This window comes from Diuraphis noxia, unplaced genomic scaffold (assembly GCF_037042655.1).
Source record: "Diuraphis noxia isolate RWA-SAM2 unplaced genomic scaffold, SU_Dnox_SAM2 contig0004, whole genome shotgun sequence".
In the NCBI taxonomy this organism is placed as follows: Eukaryota; Metazoa; Arthropoda; class Insecta; order Hemiptera; family Aphididae; genus Diuraphis; species Diuraphis noxia.
In genome coordinates this window covers 31,292,733-31,313,184 of record NW_028301714.1, presented here as the reverse complement: position 1 = coordinate 31,313,184, position 20,452 = coordinate 31,292,733, and the positions used below count along the sequence as shown (strand labels likewise).

The 20,452-nt window shown below is 27.3% G+C and overlaps 1 protein-coding gene across 6 annotated transcripts; it reads left to right on the top strand.

Annotated features, from left to right (window-relative positions):
* Nucleotides 1-865: 865 nt before the first annotated feature.
* Nucleotides 866-19,991, top strand: LOC107165278 (annexin B9-like). 6 transcript variants are annotated; one of them, XR_016191358.1, is made up of 10 exons: nucleotides 4,239-4,392; nucleotides 4,477-4,542; nucleotides 4,926-5,102; nucleotides 8,222-8,426; nucleotides 8,545-8,624; nucleotides 9,586-9,658; nucleotides 11,024-11,197; nucleotides 11,434-11,615; nucleotides 14,981-15,164; nucleotides 19,457-19,991. XR_016191358.1 is itself a non-coding variant. In XM_015513445.2 (9 exons), exons 2-9 carry the CDS (start codon nucleotides 4,522-4,524, stop codon nucleotides 15,032-15,034), a joined length of 966 nt encoding a protein of 321 aa, XP_015368931.2. In that variant the 5' UTR covers nucleotides 866-1,022; nucleotides 4,477-4,521; the 3' UTR covers nucleotides 15,035-15,556. The 6 variants fall into 6 exon arrangements, 3 of the variants coding, with proteins under 3 accessions (XP_015368931.2, XP_015368930.2, XP_015368929.2); XR_016191359.1 differs by lacking the exon at nucleotides 14,981-15,164 and adding an exon at nucleotides 13,754-13,878; XR_001506083.2 differs by lacking the exon at nucleotides 19,457-19,991 and adding an exon at nucleotides 13,754-13,878 and having other exon boundaries at nucleotides 14,981-15,556.
* The last annotated feature ends 461 nt before the right edge of the window (nucleotides 19,992-20,452 follow it).

The following is a 20,452-nucleotide window of genomic DNA, read 5'->3' as shown; positions in this document are numbered from 1 at the left end:
AACAGATTAAATAATCATATTATCTAGTATAATATTTTCAATGCAAATAAGGATGCATACAGGTATAAAAATTAAAAACCCACCATATTAAAAAATATTATATACCATACCACTATTATAGGTATATCTCAAAATAAACCATAAATTTATCTTAATAAGTGTTATATCTATGATGAAATTATATTTTTTTTACTTATTTTGTCGATACACTTGTCATTACTTATGTAGGTAGGTAATAATTAATAACTGGAAAAAATTGTATATTTAACTTTATAGTGTGTATACTGCATCGTGTGTACCTATAAAAAATATTAAAGTTATTACTTAAAAAAATATATAAAATTATTAAATATTTACATAAGGGTTCCCAAACTTTAAAATTCTATAATTTGATGGAAAAATGTATTGGCGGAAAACGAAAGAGTCATTTTTGGTGGAAACCGGTGACACCTGTCGTGAAATTGGTACATCAAAAATGCACTTGGATAAAGTGGTAAAATAATTCTCAAAATCGTATCGAAATAAACGAAAAGCTATACCTATCAAGCCAATTTTCGATTTCAATTTTAAAAAATTGTTGCATTATTTTAGTAGAAATTTATCAAAAAATTTCTATATTGAACATTTCCTCCCCCCAACCCCCAACCCCCCCACCACACACACACGCAACACATGTCAATGTTTGGAATCGAAAAATGGCATTTATGATTTACGATTTACTCGATATCGACATCTGTTTCATCGATACCATAGTGAAAATATCAAAAAATTATCACTTGCATGTTATACTTTTTCATCACACCGTATACATTACCGCTATTATACAGGACGGACCGTTACAAAAATAAAAATCGATCGACGAATGGCGACAGTGTTACGGCTTGTAAGCAGTCTGTCTGGCACCGTTGCGGGCGAACGATCGCACAATACAATAATATTATCATTATTTAGTCTTATTCTGTTCAGCACAGTGTACACAAACGACGTGATCGAGTTATTTTTGAGTTATAATCATAATATCGGTAAGTAAACGAAAATATCCAAATAATAATGTTAAAACTATAACTATATTATATTATTTATTATTTTATGTTTGTGAGAATGCAAAATATCAGTGGTTTATAATTTATATTATTTCGTGTACGACGGAATGATATTTTAAATGTTCGTTTCTGGACTAATATAATAATGTTATTGTATTTTACCACAGCTGTTTGAGGGTCACAGTCAGGGCCACATACATTTTGTAATAATATAATATTATTATCTATTCGCGTGTTTGTTTGTTTATCACGTCATTTTAATAATATGTAAATAATTATTTACCTATTACAAAATATTTTATTTCTGTAACACTTGTAAGATTAGATTGACTCACGCGTACACCTAACATGAATAATAAGTAACATTTTTTCTTATTTGTATTGGCCTTGAATGTATAAGGCAGATTGGTCATTGCTGCCGTAATGCTGTACTCCACAACTGAAGAAAGTCATATTTCGTGTCTTAAATAATATTAAAAACACAGATATTAAAATATCAAATTTAATTTTCACAGTTATTTTTATAAAATGTGAAAATTGTATCGCAGGTTACTATTTTTGTATCTAGGTACATGGTAATTCTTTAAACAATCTTTTTTTTTTTGTTAAATTTTCAAAAATAATTCTGAGGAAGGTCTTTAAATGGTACAATAATTTGTGAACTCTTCAACTAATACAAAAACTAAATCTTATCTAAAAGTGATATTTTCCTTGCAATAAGAGTAATAGTTTTTTTTTTTCAAATTCAATGGGGTCATGACATTATTTTTAATATAATTAATGCGAAAAATTACACTGTGTACATATATTTTTGATCGTAAAAAAGTTTCCACAATATGTTCGTGATATTCATAATATTATATAAAGAAATAACAAAAAAATACTGTAGTCTGTAATATGGATGACGAACAAAACAGTTTTTAATTTAATTAATTAGTTTAGCTTTTCATTCAGTTAGAAATTTCTGCAGGCTAAAATTTATTTTTTATTTGGACGATTTCGTAGGCATTACTATAACTATTTCGTATTCTATAAGCAACATTCAAATTTAGTACCTAAGTCTAAAGCTAAGACAATATTATACACTTCAGTATAGTCACTTAAAAATTAAAAGTCTAATTTCATAATTCTGATATTGATGTATAATATAATTATTTAAGATACTCCTTACACTTTACAACAACTTCAAACTTGCTCAATAATAAAATTATATTATCATAACTACTGACCTAAGATAATTTGAAACTAAATATTCGATTAAAAAAAAAATATATATATAATATATTTATTATATTTGGTCCTGGTCTTAACCACCATAATAATAATATTTTTTAAATACTCATAATTTTATCATCGCTATGTTGATGTAACGAAGTATATTTCGTTCAGCTGGACCAACAGATTCGTGTATTTTACGAGTGTGTGTCACTGGCATATTTCCAAGGACAGTTATAATATTCTTTTATAGAACGAAATAATACACATAAATATTCACCACGCACGTCCAACCTTCGAGTTCAACATATAAGTTGTATACACTACACTCATATATTGTTCTTTTTAAATGTAAAATGGTTATTCATTGCGTTTTAATTTGTGTGTGTGTACATATAAAATGAAAATAATAACATTTAACTTTCGAATTAATGAGCGCACAAGTACTTGGTATAAACCCCTGTAGGTGTCGATATACAATGTATTTTGATTAATCATTTTTCTATCAATATTATTATTATTTCGTTTAAATAGATTAATACATTTTTGAAACACTATCAGGTTAATCCGATACTAATAAACACATAGCGTTCTTTTTTTCTGTGCTTTGATAAAATACATAGAGTGAGGCTTATCGTATGACGAGTGAGGCCGTTGTATGTAATTAACTTGTGTACATTAGCCAAATATTTTAGAAGACATGTGCTAATAAGACTGTCTATATGATGATTAAAACATATTTCTCCTGATGCATATTATTTACTGTACATTTATCAACGTTTAAAGCTACAAATATATTATTGAAGTATGTGATACCTATACTTCAGAGTTCAGATAAAATTATACAGCTATACGTTAATCATCAATGTGCATTTTATAATTGATTTGAGCTTATATTTTTCGACCCAAATATGTGTTTTGATAAGACAATTAATATATATAATTATTTATATGACTAATCATTGACTATTGTTAGGTATAGAATTTTAATATAACGTTTTAATGTATACAGATAGGTAACTAACTTTTAAGCATAATATACCACACATTTTATTTACGTTTATGAAATTGTTATGAAAAGATTAACCATAAAAAGGTGTTTTAGTGATTTAATCAAAAAAGGAGCAATGAGCAAATTACCATTCCTTTTTACCATATTTTTTTATGACATAAATTCACTAGAAATAACTACAGTTTTAAGATTTAATTGTATATTAAATAAATATTACTTGTAATTTAAAAACATAAAATTATTATAATTAATAGGTTGATATATCACATGACATTTAACTAGTTGCAAAAATTATTAAGCAATAAAAATCGGTTACACGAAATTAGTCCTGGACAGTAAAAAAATTGTATCCAGCCCAAAAACTGTATAATATAGGAACCTATGTTAAACGACTTTTATGAATGAAATAATATTTTATGCAGAATATATTTTCACCTTAAATCAATAATAAATTATGTTTCCCTTGTGTGTCACGTTTATATTTCAGCCTAATAAATAATAATGCGACAAACGTATTATAATATATACATATATACATATATACATATATATATAATTATTTATGTATGTTGTATGTATGACACTCAAAGAATACGACTAATCATTATGCTGTAAGTATATTGGCGGTGCGATATAATCTGAATATATCATTCTGATGTTTGATTTTATTATAGTATACCAAAACTGCACACAAATATACCTCGAATCATTCATCGTTTAAATTAAATATTATTGTTGTTATCCGGGACATGTGTGCATTTTTTAAATTCTTATTAACTAAACGCGCGTTCATAAACTAGTTCTCTGAATACAATAAACGCTCACCGAACGAATCAATTAAAAATAAATTTTTGATTTAAGAATGCTCCTCTCGTTGAAAAAAACAGCACGTATAGCAGATAGAGTATAGTATTATTATTGTAGCTATTTCACGTCGAGAATGTTACCCGGAGAGGGGCGAAGCGGCAAGTTATAAAATATCGTCACGCTTATTTTTTTTCTATCACTGCGATGACTCACGCTAAATTTTACGCCGGCAGACGTCAAACATTATAATACGCTTGTTCAGTTTGTGCCGGCTGGTCAACGAGTTAACTAAACAATAATTTAATATATTATATTGTAGGTACCCCACGTATACTTATTATAGTATTATACATTTTTATCGTCTACACTTTAATAATTAATTTTATTTTTTTATTTTAGAAATCCGTCGAAGATTCTACATCACCCTCATCACCCTATATCACCATGACTTATTATACGACTAGGGTAAGTTATCGTATTATTATTATTATTATTATTATCAAAATCACACGCATAATAATGTCTTTGCATGGTATAACTATTATTTAAAATTATATAAAAAAAAAAAAAAACATTTTGTGGAACCCCCCCCCCCCCTTAACTACACCTAAAACTCGGAACGGATGCTTAATATTGCCAAGATAATAGATAATGAACTTTAAACTTCACAGTACATTTTACATGCTTGATTTCGTAACCAGAATTAGTATATCACAGCATTTTTACTGCAGAAACCTCTGTTGAGTTTGGTATAGTTAGAATTCAAAAAATATTACCAATTATACGATTGAGTTTACGGTTTATTCAACTCTTATGGTTATTTAATAGATTTTGTGTTTCTTATACAGTGCACTCCCACAGTCCGCCCGGCAACCGATTTCGATGCCGAAGCAGACGCCACCGTACTTAGGACAGCCATGAAAGGATTCGGTACGGACGAGCAAGCCATCATCGACATACTAGCAAAACGGTCAAACACTCAGAGACAGGAGATTAAAGAAGCTTTCAAGACACTATATGGGAAGGTAGTAAAATGTATATTGAAGATATAATAATGCGAATACTCTCGCTTTCTCTTTCTTTGCATGATATATATATATATATATTTAGATAGATATTCTAAAAAGAATTATACAAAGAGAGAGCGTCGAGATGCTGCGTGGTTTACTCATTTTTGGAGAAAGTCAGAGACTTCTTGTAAAATAATTACTTTTACTTATTTATCATCATTCATTCATCGTACGATGAAGTGCTAATACCTACTATTGTATGAGACGTTAAAAATATAATTCGGTGTCTGATGGTTCTCCGTGGACAGGTACAGTTTGTACGATCGATCGTATATAGATAGGTACCTAGTGGTTGGTTTGACCTCAAACCTTAAAAATATATATATACATATTTATTTGTTTAAAAAACACATAAAAATCACTATACTATTATACCTACTATTAATAACTCGGTAGGTACCTACATATACAATAGACAATGATAATTATTACTTTTACATAACAGCAGTAATACCTGAGCACTTCAATTTATTAATACTTATATTGATTTTCTTGCGTGTTCTGCGATAATGTGAATCGTCGGTTACTCGGCTAAGTTTCGTTTTTATAGGAGTGTACGGCCCAAAATAAATTAACCGATAAGTTAATATCTTCATAATCTCTCTATATATAAAATTCCTCCATTTATGATCTATGCTGTACCATGTAAATATATAATGATACAGAATATAGAATATCGTATACATACTAACTATTATATTTATGTGCATTTTTTAGTGGATAAATAGAAATGAATGTGATAAAATTATCGATGTTTGCATTGCAATTATTTTATTATTCATAATTTATGGAGATAACGTATTAATTATCATTTCACTATGATATTATTATTTTATACTTTTATATGACGTGTACCAGGCTTTTGTTTCGACGATAATATTCGTTTCTATACTTATTATCATCTTATAGGTTTATCGATTTCATGTACCTATATCTACACAGTAAATATTTTAGGTAGGTACGCGAGAAATCGGTTGCAGTGGGATATCGGTATTCTCTATAGTGAAATTCAAATAATAGTTTTGGTATGGATGAGAGGGGTTGATGAAGAGGTGAGGTGGATTACCTCTTCTTTAAAAAAAAAATGTTTAACATATTATACTGAAATTATACTCCAATGAATGCCATACTTAAATCGTTAGGTTAGGTTAGGTTAGGTACGCAGACCATTTTAAACTTTTGAATAACTCTTATATTTTTTTTTCACTTTCCTTAGTAAAATTTACAGATTACCTGAAACATTTTAATCACGTAAAACGTACCTACTATATAAATATGTTTAATCGTGTGTCATTTTTTACGAAGCTAAAACATATTTTAATTATTTTTTTTGATTACGCACGGAGACCATTGATTTCGTGGTTTTAATATTAGAAATTATAATAAACATAGCATTTTGTTGCGCTTTATTATATTATAGTTTCCTCAAAACAAATCGAAATTAAAAAGTGACAAATACCACATTTTTAAATTTAAATTTAATACAAACGATTCTGGCATGCCAACTGCCATTAATTACTTCTACGATAAGTATAGTACCTTAAACTATCTAGGCACTTGTTATCATCAACGTTAAAACATTAATACATCTTGATGAATCTAATCAAATTCAATTATAAAATAATCACAGCAGATACCATATTTCCTTTATTTTTGTTTTTAATTAACAGGTGATTCAATACTTTTAATTTAAAAAAAAAATATACCTAATATAACAATAATATAGTATCTAATGATGTGATAAACATGATATAATTTATAATTTATATAATATCGTTATTTATGGTACATATTTTATACTATAAAACAAATATAATATATAAAATATAAAATAATAATTATAGATGCAATTGATAATTAAAACAAAATCGTACAGTTTTTTCTATTGATAATATTATATATATTTATAAAGACACTATATTATGATGATTATACAGTTTAAGTAAACATAATAATTATATTAGGTACTATACATATAATGTATAATGAATCACTATAGTATTAATTAAGTTAAAATTATCCGAAATTAAACGATTTCTGATTAAATCATATATAATTATCAATGTTACAAACATTATAAAATTTAAAGTTGAAATTATATTAATTATAATAATATAAATATATAATGTCAATACCGCAGCACAAAATGCACAAAAGAAGTTAATATTTTAATTTTAATTTATTTATTTTCTTTAAATATTTGTTAAGTAAATAATATCTTAAATTGAAGTATGACAGTAATGTATATACTATATACTATAATTAAATACGGAAATCCCTCGTTATCCGCGGGAGTTACGTTCCAGCAAAGTTACACACCGGATATCAAAACCACGGATAACGAGACCAAAAGCAATGTAAAAAAGGAACATTGTATTAATTTAAAAAATCACAATAAGGTTAATATTTTTTACAATTATGTATTTGATAAATTATTATTTTTATTATACATGATTAATTATTAAGTAATTAATTAATCATCAATTTTACATAAATTATGAATTATGAAAAAACCACTGAACACATTAACGATATAAGAAAACAAAATAAGTCATAATGTAATGCTTATCTGTACATTCAGTACATTTAAACATAGTTGTATAATTGTACACGTTATACCTAACGATATAACAACAATTATTTACAATTTTGTAAAATAAACTATCTACAGAGTTCTTACAATAACGATAAAATGTTATCGCAGACTCAACCGCGGATAATCGAAACCGCGAATAACGAGGGATTACTGTAGTTAATAAAGATAAACGCCCATTTTTCAACAAAATTATGTATATTAACTTTTTTAATTAAAACCATGTATTCTATACTCAGCACAATATTTTCTACTCTATAGCCTAATATAAAATAATTTCTATTGTTTTTCACAATGTAGTGCATTTTTACCACAGAATAAAATCGCAATCAGTTCGTTCAAGAACACATAATCGTACATAATGCATCATTTATATAACAATATATTATTATAATATCTGTGTGTAAGATATCGTAACTGTGTCAAGGGAATGTACTTGAAAAATAATTATAATGTACGTATACGCTTTTTTGATGTGCAGGATTTAATCGACGATCTGAAGAGCGAACTCGGTGGGAACTTCGAGAACGCCATTGTCGCTCTGATGACCCCACTTCCGGAGTTTTACGCCAAGGAATTGAAAGATGCCATAAGTGGCGTGGGCACCGATGAAGAGGCTATTGCCGAAATTTTGGGCACGCTTAGCAATTTCGGGGTCCGGACCATTTCCTCTGTCTACGAAAAACGTAATAATAATAATTTATAGTGAACCTATGCTCAAATTGGGCTGATAATCAGTAATAATAATGTACAAGCTGAATGCACAGCAATGTTTAAAGTTCGATTTTTCATATTGTCTTACAGTATACGGAAACTCGTTGGAAGACGATTTGAAATCTGACACTTCAGGATCGTTCCAAAGATTGTTGGTGTCTTTGTGCTGTGTAAGTAATAATCTTAATTTGTGTATCTAGGTGTATTATATTACATCAATTAAAATATTTATTTTTTTTTTTTAAACGAGCTGTTAATAATAACGTTTGATATATTATCTATCATTAACATAATGCAATAGACTAATGCCTACAATGTTATATCAATATTATGTATACTCAGTACTCATTAAAGTATATAATGTTTCATTAAGCTACTATTTTATAAATTGTTTGGTAAAAAATGTTTGATTGTGAGCTCAGCCGCAAACTCATATGGAAAATTATAAAATATAGTTGTTCGTATTAAAATATAAAGTTCAACGCAATTTCATAATTATTTTAACAACATTTTATAACTGATAAACACAGTGTAATTGGATAACGACAAGGAATTTTTAAAAGTCTTGGTTAAATAAAATTATGTTTTACAAAGGTATCTTGTTTGGTTACATACTTAGAGTATGAAGTACCTAGGTGGCTATGAATTTCATACTAGGTCACCGTTTATAATAATTTTTATCTAACATAAATATTATACCAAGTATCACCAATGGGTATAATATATTGTATACCTAGCGTACAATGGTACCACTATTACCAACACATGTTCGACAATAAAACATATCGTATTATAATATGATGTACGCAAAATGATTTGGCATAATGGCTATATTTATATATTATTATATATTGGTGTGGAGAACAGTCTTAAATTACGTGATATCTGGCACAACCGTAATTTCTAGTGTGGATAGGTCAACTGGAAAGGATAGCAATATCGATCAGTGATCATCGTATCACAAATAACATGATAGTCAATACATATGTATTTCTAATAATTACGAGTAAAATAACGATAGAGATATTTTATAATTTTTATCATAGAATGATATTACTTATTCAAATGTTAAAATATAATATGATAACAAAATTATATAAAATAATAAATTATTAAAATGTTACGTTTCAGGCCAATCGCGATGAAGATGTGGAAGTCGATCGCAGTGCCGCGGTTGCGGACGCTCAAGCTCTTATCGACGCAGGTATGCATTCCTGATTTTGATATTTTTTTCTAAATTAATAAATGATTTCAACTGATAAAAACTGCTTAATTCAGTGAAACAGTAATAAAGTTAAATGATACACCAACTTAATAATGAACTATATAAAATATATCATAAATATATAGTTAACCTAAACGTAAGATAAAACACTGCATTATAATAATAGGTATCTACAACAAAAGTAAATACGAATTTTTGCAAACAATCAGTACATTTTGCTCTCAAATTATCTATTCTCGAGGTAGGTACTTAGTCAAATTTAGGTAATCTACCCATATTAATTATGTTAACTCCCTGAATCCGATAACACTGTGAATATGAGCGGTGAATCACGATTGAGCATAGAATATTTTATGCGACGTTGCCAAAATATTTATTAATATATTTAAGCCAGATTAGAAATATATACCAAGGTACCTATTTAAATTTAATTTATTACAGTTTTATTATTATCAAACATATATTACATAATGTGACTACTATTTATTATTGACTTATAAATATTTTTATTTTATTATTTTCACGTCATAATTATTATTATTATAAATATTTTGATTTTATTATTTTCATGCCAAATCTATTATTTTTGTTATTATCAAATGAATCTAAATACTATTTTAATGTGACTAGGTAAGTTAAACATTTACTATGAAATCATGCTATTTTTTTGACATGTTATATTTTAAATTATTATAATTATTTAAGTAAATATTTTTAAATTTAAATAATATTTTTTTTTTTTAAATTGAAAATGGCAACGTTGCAGAGTTTTTTTATGCTCAATCGTGTAGGTTTTCTTTTGTATTTAAATTTCCTTTGATACGCCTACAATTTTGCTCAATCGTGTCACAAAAAAGGTGTTTTATGCTCAATTGTGTTTCAGCCGAATATGAGATTGCATGTAAATCAATAAAGTTAGGTTAACATAATATTTTAAGTATCAACATTGATTTCCCTCAATTGTTTTTGAATTTATTAATTTAAGTTATGATTAAGCTGAAAAAAATTGCTTGTTATGGTTTTACTAAATTATATATTAAACTAGATTTTATTCGGATTTAGGTTTCATAAAGTATTTTGGTTAAAATGGATTATGATATATGAATTAACTACTACCTACTGTGATATCATAGTTATAATTTATAACTTACTTATAAGTTATAAGCGTATTTCTACATATATACCTAATCATTGAGTTTTCATAGTAAAAAAGTAAATAGCTACTTATAAAAAAAAACTTATTCAATCCTGCTAATATTATGCGTGTCGAATAATTTTTATGTGTAATAGCTATAAGTCTGTACCCTGTGTATAGTATAACAATATATCGATTACATTTTTCAGGTGAAGCTCAATGGGGCACGGACGAGTCGACCTTCAATTCTATTCTGGCCACTCGTTCTTATCCACAGCTAAGGGCCATTTTCGAAGAGTACGAGAACCTCACTGGCAAGGACATCGTAGAGACCATAAAGAATGAAACTTCCGGCTCTCTGGAACATGGTTTTTTGACCATCGGTGAGTGTTTTTTCTATCATCGCTCAAATAGGCAGCTACAATGAAAAATAACTTATTATATATAGATATAAGTATTTATACATATACGTAAACAATTACTAATGTCAGTATCTGGTCACTTCGAAGTTTTCTCGGCTTTATAGAACTTGAATACTTTCCTTTAGGCGTTAATACGTTATTTTAAGGGAAAATTAAAATATTATCACAAATAAATAAATACAATATAATATGTACAGTGAAAAGTGCTAAGAAGAAGAGCGACTACTACGCCGATCAGTTGGAAGCCTCAATGGCGGGTTTCGGCACCAATGACCGTCAGCTGATCAGGATCATCGTTGGGAGATCTGAAATCGATTTGGGGGACATCAAACAGTCCTATGAAACCATTTACGGTACTCCGTTGGCCGACAGAATCGCTGTAAGTCACCATAATGAACAATAATATATTAATATATGATAAATTATATTATTATATAATATTATGTCATATATTAATGTTTAAACCATTAATTACAATATACCTCAATTTATCTTAATTCATAGGTTATGGTGTATTCATATATTATTATAAACACTCGTTTGAAGTATAGCTAACAAACTGTACCTATAAAGTACGGCTGAAAATAATTTATAAAATTATATTATAAAGACTATGATTATAGTCGGGTGAATGAAAAGTGGCCGCTGGCAATAGATAGGAACCTTTTTTTTCTCGATAAGCCATGGGTTCTCAAAGTGAATCATGTAAAATGCGATTAATAATGATTAATAATTCAAAATGCGCGCGCTTTTTTCCATAATTTTGCGGTACAATAAAGAAAATTGACCGCTAGGTGCATGGGCATCAGCGGCCACTTTTCATTCACCCGACTATAGTTATAATATTTTATTATGCACGTGCTATTTCTGTACAACGCGACAATTCACAGGTATAAGTAGCTCGGCACGACGTCGCAATCGGCTGCTGCAGTTGTCTATTATTAAAACCCGTAAATTATTATGGACGTCTGTAACTGTAAATGACCGACTTTTGTTTTAGTCGAAACATATTATTACTTGTTAAGTGTTATATTACATAGTTGATGCAATCACATCGTATCATACAACTACCTTTTTTTTGTGATGGACGTGATAACGTGTTAATAACGAAATTAGTTAAATGCAGATATTATTCTACACAATTTTAAGTGAATATTGTGAATTGTAGACTAATATTAATTTTAAATCCACTAGAATCCATTCATGATTGATAAATTGGCACAAAGGATAAAAATTTCTCCTAATACCTATCATATACATTTGTTAAATACGTTTATTTTCATCTTTCTAATGATAATTCAATGGAAATTGATTTTTAATTTTAAAAAATGTCACTTTTTATATAACACAGTGTTCGTTTTACACATTATAAGATAAAATATATTATTTTTTCTGGTAATTTAAATAAAATGATCACCGAATTACATACCTATGGGTTAGGGACAATGAGTTCTTATATCTTACCAGTTAAAATCCTTGTAACTACTGAACAATCTCTACACAGATGACAAATCCATCATGAAATATAGAATTATAACATAAAAGAATAACAGACAACAGAGTCTTATAGTATCTATGTATATAATACATTGTGATTATAGAGTAAAGCAAATAGCAATTAAATTCTATAATTGACTGTATTGTCTCTTACACTGTTAGTATAGCCTCATTAAAAAATGAAGAAATCAAAAACGTTGTTTAGGTTAACTAACCCGTAACCACCACCCATATATAGCATATACGTTTAACATAGAGAAACCACAAATGTTGATATTTTTTTTTTAGATCGAGCTAGTATAGGTAGATCGCATATTATATATTGCAATAGTAAAAATCTGTTTTGTTAGTTTAAATTTTTTAATAAATGTTTTAATAGACAACTGCAGTACCTATACCATATAATGATATGTCTAAGTTTGTATAGACTGGACTCACATAACATTATGGACATTTATAGACATAATACTTAGAAATCACATTGGCGTATAAAAATATAACATTCACTACGTTTATATGATTGAGTTAAAATGGTTTAAAAAATATGAGCTGTTTTAAAAGTTAAAACGCTCGCACTAAGTGGTTTATGAATTTAAGACTGATTTAATTTCAAACCGTTTTAACAACATAATATAAACGCAGGGATTGCAAAACATACAAAATCTTTAACAACGCGCATAACCCACCGTCAATTATTGTAATAAATCTTAAATTAACAAATTATTATTAGCATAATAATAAACTAATCGTATTATTTTTATCATTGTGCAACAATGTATGTATATGTTATATTTATTTATTATTACTAGCATGATTTGATGATGGTATAAATACTAAATACATGCCATCGAATATTGATGTTTTACATTGTTTGGCGGGCGTGATGGTAACAAATTACAGTTCATGTACCTACATTGTTGTGCAACTATATAAATATAATAATACGTATAAATGCAAATGCAATACCAATACTTATGGCTTATGCTGTATTGTATATCAGTTAATGAGGTTTTGTTTTAGGGCGACACCTCTGGGGATTACAAGCGTCTGTTATTGGCTCTCGTGCTTTGATAAAGCTTAGAAATGCATGAGGAAGGGCACTTCAATTCTTGCTTTATATACCTGTACCGACTTTTTTATTTCATGTAAATAATACAAACTATTCAAAGTACATTTTATTATTATTATTATTATTATTATTATTATTATTACAAATTATTTGTACAAAACAATTAATAATGAAACTTATTTTATTTGAAATAGTATTTATTGTAATTAATTTTTATTAATTTTTTTTATTATTATTTAAGTCCATAAAACTCACAAATTAGAAGATATTGTTATACATTTATATTTGTATTTATTTTATGGATTTATTTTCAAAAAGCACTTGCAAAATTTGCAAAAAACACACAAATACATACACAAGCGCGTAACACTAAACGTTATTATAATATTAATTTTATTAATCAATAATTAGTCATTATTGTCTTTGACTATAGGCGCGTTCATACACAATCAAAGTTTCTTCATAAGTGAAGACTTTTCATGCAGGTTATTACGGGATAAATGTACAAAATGGCAATAATGAGCATTAGGTCTTTCAAATTTTATGTCACTAAAGTAATATAAATTTCGTATATGAACTCCTCAAAAATCATGCGCCAAAGTAATCTTAAAATATTATACCTAGGTATTAATTTTAATTTTTGAGGGGACACAATATACAATAATACAATATATGGGAAGTTCACGGCACAGAAAATTCTCGATTCCGGAGCTGAGATTTGAAGATTTAAATTTGGTGGAGAACTTGAATATTCGTTAAAAATTTAACGTTCTAATTTATTTTTTTTAACTCCTAATAAAGGTTAGGTTAGGTTATTGATAAATTGTGCTAATGACATACCTTATGGAAAATATATATATAGTAATGTATTATTATAATATATGATACTTACATGACCGACAAATCAGATGCTAATAATAGTACTTAATAACACGGGAAGTTTCTAACATCACTAATTCCTTAATTTCTTTATTGTATGGGTGAATAAAGTTGATAAAATCACGTTCACGGTACACCAATACAATAGATATTTTAAACTGTCATCGCCGAACTGAAATGAAATAGGTATTGTGAGCAATGATAACGTATAAGTTTATAACCATAGCAGACCATGATAAAATTTACCAAAAATATCAGTTATGACTTTATGAGTATTTATATAATTTATCTGTTCCCAGAGCGATTGTGGTTCAGATTACAAAAATTTGCTTATCACACTTGTGTCGCAATAATGCTTTAAAAAGGCTCTTTCATTCTACGTTGAAATTCTTCTTTCATTGTGGACGCGCAAAGATTATTCTACTGACTATATTACAACATCAACAACAAAAACAACTGCAACTACCACTACTACGTCCTGAAGTAGATATTTCTCAAAATGTTTCTTAAATTATCTTTAAATATACATACGCAATATAATATGTATAATTTTTTTTTATTGTTAATAAAAATATAAGGCCATTGTTAAAGTTTCACATACAGTTATTAATAAAAATTCAATTTCTTCGAGCCACCGTACAGAGAGAATTAATTACTCACTTGCAAGCTACTATATACTTCACTATAATACTTTGCTTTCCATTTTATATAAATTTACTAATTTATAAGTTGTATAAATTGTTATAAAGTTATATTGTTACGAGTGTATTATTATTCAGAAATATTTTCCTACTTATAATAATATTAATATTATTATAAGAATTTAATTTATATGTAATATTATCGCTAAATAGATTATTTTGTTCTTGCGTTAACTAATGGCTTGTTTATTTTTATTTTTGTATGTATGCTGCAGGGTGATATTACATTTTGGCTTTTATCGAGTAAATCGTTGCACGTTAAAAAAAACTTCACGTATTTATATTTTATTCATTATATTATATATTGACTTACGGGGGTGCCTGATAGCACATTTCTTAAATTTGTTTTTATCGATAATTCTCGCTAGATAGCGTTCAGTGCTTTACGACGGCCCGGTGGTATATTACCATTCTGCACACGAAATAAAACCCATATGAAAATACAGTTTTCTCATTCGTTCCACATATGGCGGGATAAAATATTTAAATTATTTATTATTAAATTATCATAATTTTTATTAGGTTCACGCTCAACAATATTTTAGCATATCCCTTCTAATTTAATCTAGACAAAGGATATTTAAATATTTTAAATATTTAATTCATAAGCATGCAATAGAAATATTTATTAGATTAAATAGATTTTTATTCGAGGCTAGCTTTATAATCTATATAAAAATGGAGACAAAAGTGTATAACAATTCATCAATTGAAAACGGCTGAGCCGATTTGGCTCATTATTTTTTTGTTGGGTTCGTATCGTTAGGAGAAGAATCTTATGGATGAAAAATTAGAGAAAGTTAACGGGTTAGATGAATATGACGAGGTGGCGCCATCTATCCAGCAAAAAATGAGCTGATAATATTTTTTGTAATCAATGGAAACCATTTAAATTATTTTATTTTACCAATTAGAATTCAATGTCCATGGTTAAGAGGACGCTACAACCGCATGTGTTGTCTCCGTCTTACACACGTACTACATACCAAATTTTCGTTCGCTAGATTCAATAGTGTCACTATCTGTTAGTTTTGATATTAGAGTGAATTGACCTATTATCAAACTTTTAGGTAAGAACATTATCTGTGTTCTCGTGTTGGTTTTTTACGATATTTTAATTTTTAAATGAGTTATGAGCATGACAAGTGTGAATATTTGAAAATTCACATAACTCATTTAAAAATTAAAATATCGTAAAAACCAACACGAGAACACAGATAATGTTCTTACCAAGGTGGATTTATAAATTTATAAATTTATAAATCCACCTTGGTTCTTACCTAAAAGTTTGATAATAGGTCAATTCACTCTAATATCAAAACTAACAGAACACTATTGAATCTAGCGAACGAAAATTTGCTATGCAGTACGCGTATAAGACGGTGACAACACATGCGGCCATGCGGGTGTAGCGTCCTCTTAAGACAAATTTGCTTTAAAACTGTTTTAAATTATATCACATTAGGGTTGTTATTTGATCTAAACTGTTGCCTAATTTATGCAAAGAATAACTAAAAGTTTTCTATTTAATTAATTAATAAATCACAAGCGTTAGTATATGTTTAATGAGCAATTTATATGAAAATAAAATAAATAAAAATGGATTTTTATCTGTTTATCCTTTATGCATTCCAATTCCAATTGGTAGACCGATTGTGACGAAATTTAATATAATTATTATTGCAGTATTTATCTAAGCGTGATTATTGGGAAAACGTAAAAATTATGCATATTTTATAAAGCATTTAAATAAAGGATAAACAGACATCATAGATATAGAGATATAGCTATGTAGATAGATAGGTATATATATATATATCTGTTTGTCTATATACATTCTTAAACAGCTGGACCGATTGCGACAAAATTTGGTACAGAATATTATTAGACATATGGGCAGAAGATATGTTAAGTTAGAAAGTGTTATGCCTAAATATCATTGAATTTAATATTTAAATAGTCAAAATATTGAAAAAACGAAGAAAATTACATAATGATATATGAAATTGAATATCGCTGTAAGATTATAATATATTTTAACCGCTATCTATCATTATGTATAAAAATATACTGCTAGCATCATCACATGAAATGAATATTTAACACACAATTTGAATTATGAACCATATAAGAGGTAGGATTTTTAACGGGCTACGAAGTGCACGGTTTCAGCTATATAGTATAGTATATAAGAATTAATCTGTTGTTAATCTAAATTCGTATTATTTTTTAACTGTTAAGTTATCATATTTGTATACTAGTGGCTTTAAAATAAAATTAAAAATAGATTTTTATAAATCATGCAATATAAATATTTATTTTAAACCACCCTAATTGATAAAGTAATGCAAAAACAATGTCATCATGTCAAACCCATTTTAAAAGATTTTGTTGATAAATCAAAATCATGTTGTATAAGTTCAATATCACCATGCCACCATCACTATTCAGATTGAATAGATTTTTATACAGAATTAAAAATAAAAGTTACACATATTGTGTATAATATATTGCCTATAAAGTATAATATTGAAAAATTAATTGTAAGTTATATAATAATCAAATCTATAATACTTAATTAGATGTTAGTGAAATTATGTAACAAATTTTAATTCATATTACTATTATTTAAATTAGTATGTATGCTATTTTGTTACTATGATAACTTAACAGTTACAAAACAATAAGAATTTAGAATAACAACAGATTAATTTGTATAGTATCCAGGAGTCGGCAAGTAATTTCTATTGGAGTCCTAAAGATTAAAATAATAAATCAATGAGGTCCAGTGAAAAAAATCTACTGCGGTCCGCCAGTTGCCGATCCCTGTACTATACTATAAAGCTTGCCTCGAATAAAAATTATTTAATCTAATAAATATTTCTATTGCATGCTTATGAATTAAATATTTAAAATATTTAAATATCCTTTGTCTAGATTAAATAAGAAGGGATATGCTAAAATATTGTTAAGCATGAACCTAATAAAAATAATGATAATAATAACAAATAATTTAAATATTTTATCCCGCCAAATGTGGAACGAATGAGAAAGCTGTATTTTCATATGGGTTTTATTTCGTGTGCAGAATGGTAATATAATATATATGTACCTTAATATATTATATTGTTATATTATATTTATACTATACCACATATAAGTATTAGAAGATAAATAATATATAATTATAAAATAGATTATCAATATAGAATTAATGTCTCTTGCTTCAGAAAAATATCTGAAATCTCCAAAAAAAACTTCGGAGAAGTAAAAAAGGTCTTCTGTGCTTTACTTAAATGGAGTGGAGTACTTGAATTTTAAAAATAAAGAAAAGATAAATAAAGAATTTAAATCAATATCAAAATTCTGTGCTTAGTAGGTGCAAGAGAAGGTATAAAGAAAGTTCCTGTTAAAATTGTGGTAAATAAAGAAGTGAAATCAAACCTCAAAATTCAGTGCTAAAACTTAATTGACTATTGAATAAAATTCGATGACATGCAATTTCACCACATTTTCAGCTAAAAAAAAAAAAAAAATTTCACAAAATTGGTTAAAAGGTTATGAATATAAATTGGATAATTAAGTTGTTTTTGAATCAGATGCAGCATACAATGCAGTGGAGAGAGCTTCGAATGATAAAATTTAGATGTTGGTAAAGTGTGTCCAAACGCGTTCACCATCCAGTCCATCTCAATTATTTTATAACCTATAAACTTATTACATTCTATATTCTATTAGTAACTATTACTCATTATGCAGTGCCATAGACTGCAGGAATTTAATGTGGGGGACGGATTTATTACAGAAATAAATAATGATTACATTGAGTTAATTTTAATCAATTTTTTATGTCGCTCTAATATTGTAAATATTATATTATATCTAATATATAATATACGAGTAATATAGTAGGTGAGAAGAATTTAAGTACCTATGGTTTTATGAGAGTCTATTTAAAATTATTAATAAACTATAAAGATTAAACAATAAGATAAAACATAAATATGATGTTTTTATATACCTAACGTTAGAACTAACCAATTGTTAATGATATACATCAAATTTTTTTTTTAGGATGATTGCGGAGCCGAGTGTAAAAGTTTATTGAGGACCATCGTTGATCAATAATGATAATTATTTATATTATAAAATATTACAACACTTTAATATTATACCAAAATAATATCATTCAACGCAAATGCTTTTATAGTCGATTCCTCTTATACTCTTTAGCGTATTATATTATTACACCTATTAGCTATTGTTGTTATCAGTTTACTTATTACGTTTATACCTATACTTTTTTCTTTATTTTTCTATATTTATATAATATGTTTGAACAATTTATTTCTAGTTCGAAGACAATGCACCCACCTACATTATATTATAATCTGATTTAAATGTTTTAATATTTGTTGTGAATAGATTAGATATTCAGCATTGATATTATATGATATTAAACGTATAGGTACTTACTGTTTATACTAACAATAATCATAAGTATCTTATTATTATATCGGTGGGGACAGTCCATCAGTTATTAGTGAGTAGAACTATAATGTACGTCATTACGATTTAAATTGTTAACAATAAATATCTATATACCTAATACGTTTATGTTATTATTTAATATTTATACTATTAAAATTTAAAATATGATTTTTTAGCAACAAAAATTATTTTTTAATAGTATGTAACTACTTACTTACTACGAATGTAAAATTTTTTTTTTTTATATCAATTTGAATTTTTAATATTTTGGACGTAAGTAACTAGTAATAAGATATACGGTAGGCTTTTGGTTAGAAACAATAATATTTTACGATGAAAATTATGTGTCACCTGGTTATATAGTAAATAAGATATCTTTGTAATACTCCAGTAGATATCTTTGTATTTTATAAAATATCAAACATGTACACAATTTAACACCGTTTCAATAATATAGTATACTTGTATAGGTACCTACTATACTCTATTCCATTCCATCTAAAGGCGCGTATTCACGATCGAACATTGTGCGACGTTCGAAGTGAGCTCACTCGAATGCGAATAGTTAAGTACTAACAA

What these genes read in the sequence shown, in the direction of transcription:
- LOC107165278 (XM_015513444.2), top strand. Translation starts at nt 4,522, where the DNA reads ATGACTTATTATACGACTAGG. An exon ending in TTCCTCTGTCTACGAAAAAC is followed by an intron (nt 8,427 to 8,544) that starts GTAATAATAATA and finishes ATTGTCTTACAG; the next exon opens with TATACGGAAACTCGTTGGAA. An exon ending in TGTTGGTGTCTTTGTGCTGT is followed by an intron (nt 8,625 to 9,585) that starts GTAAGTAATAAT and finishes GTTACGTTTCAG; the next exon opens with GCCAATCGCGATGAAGATGT.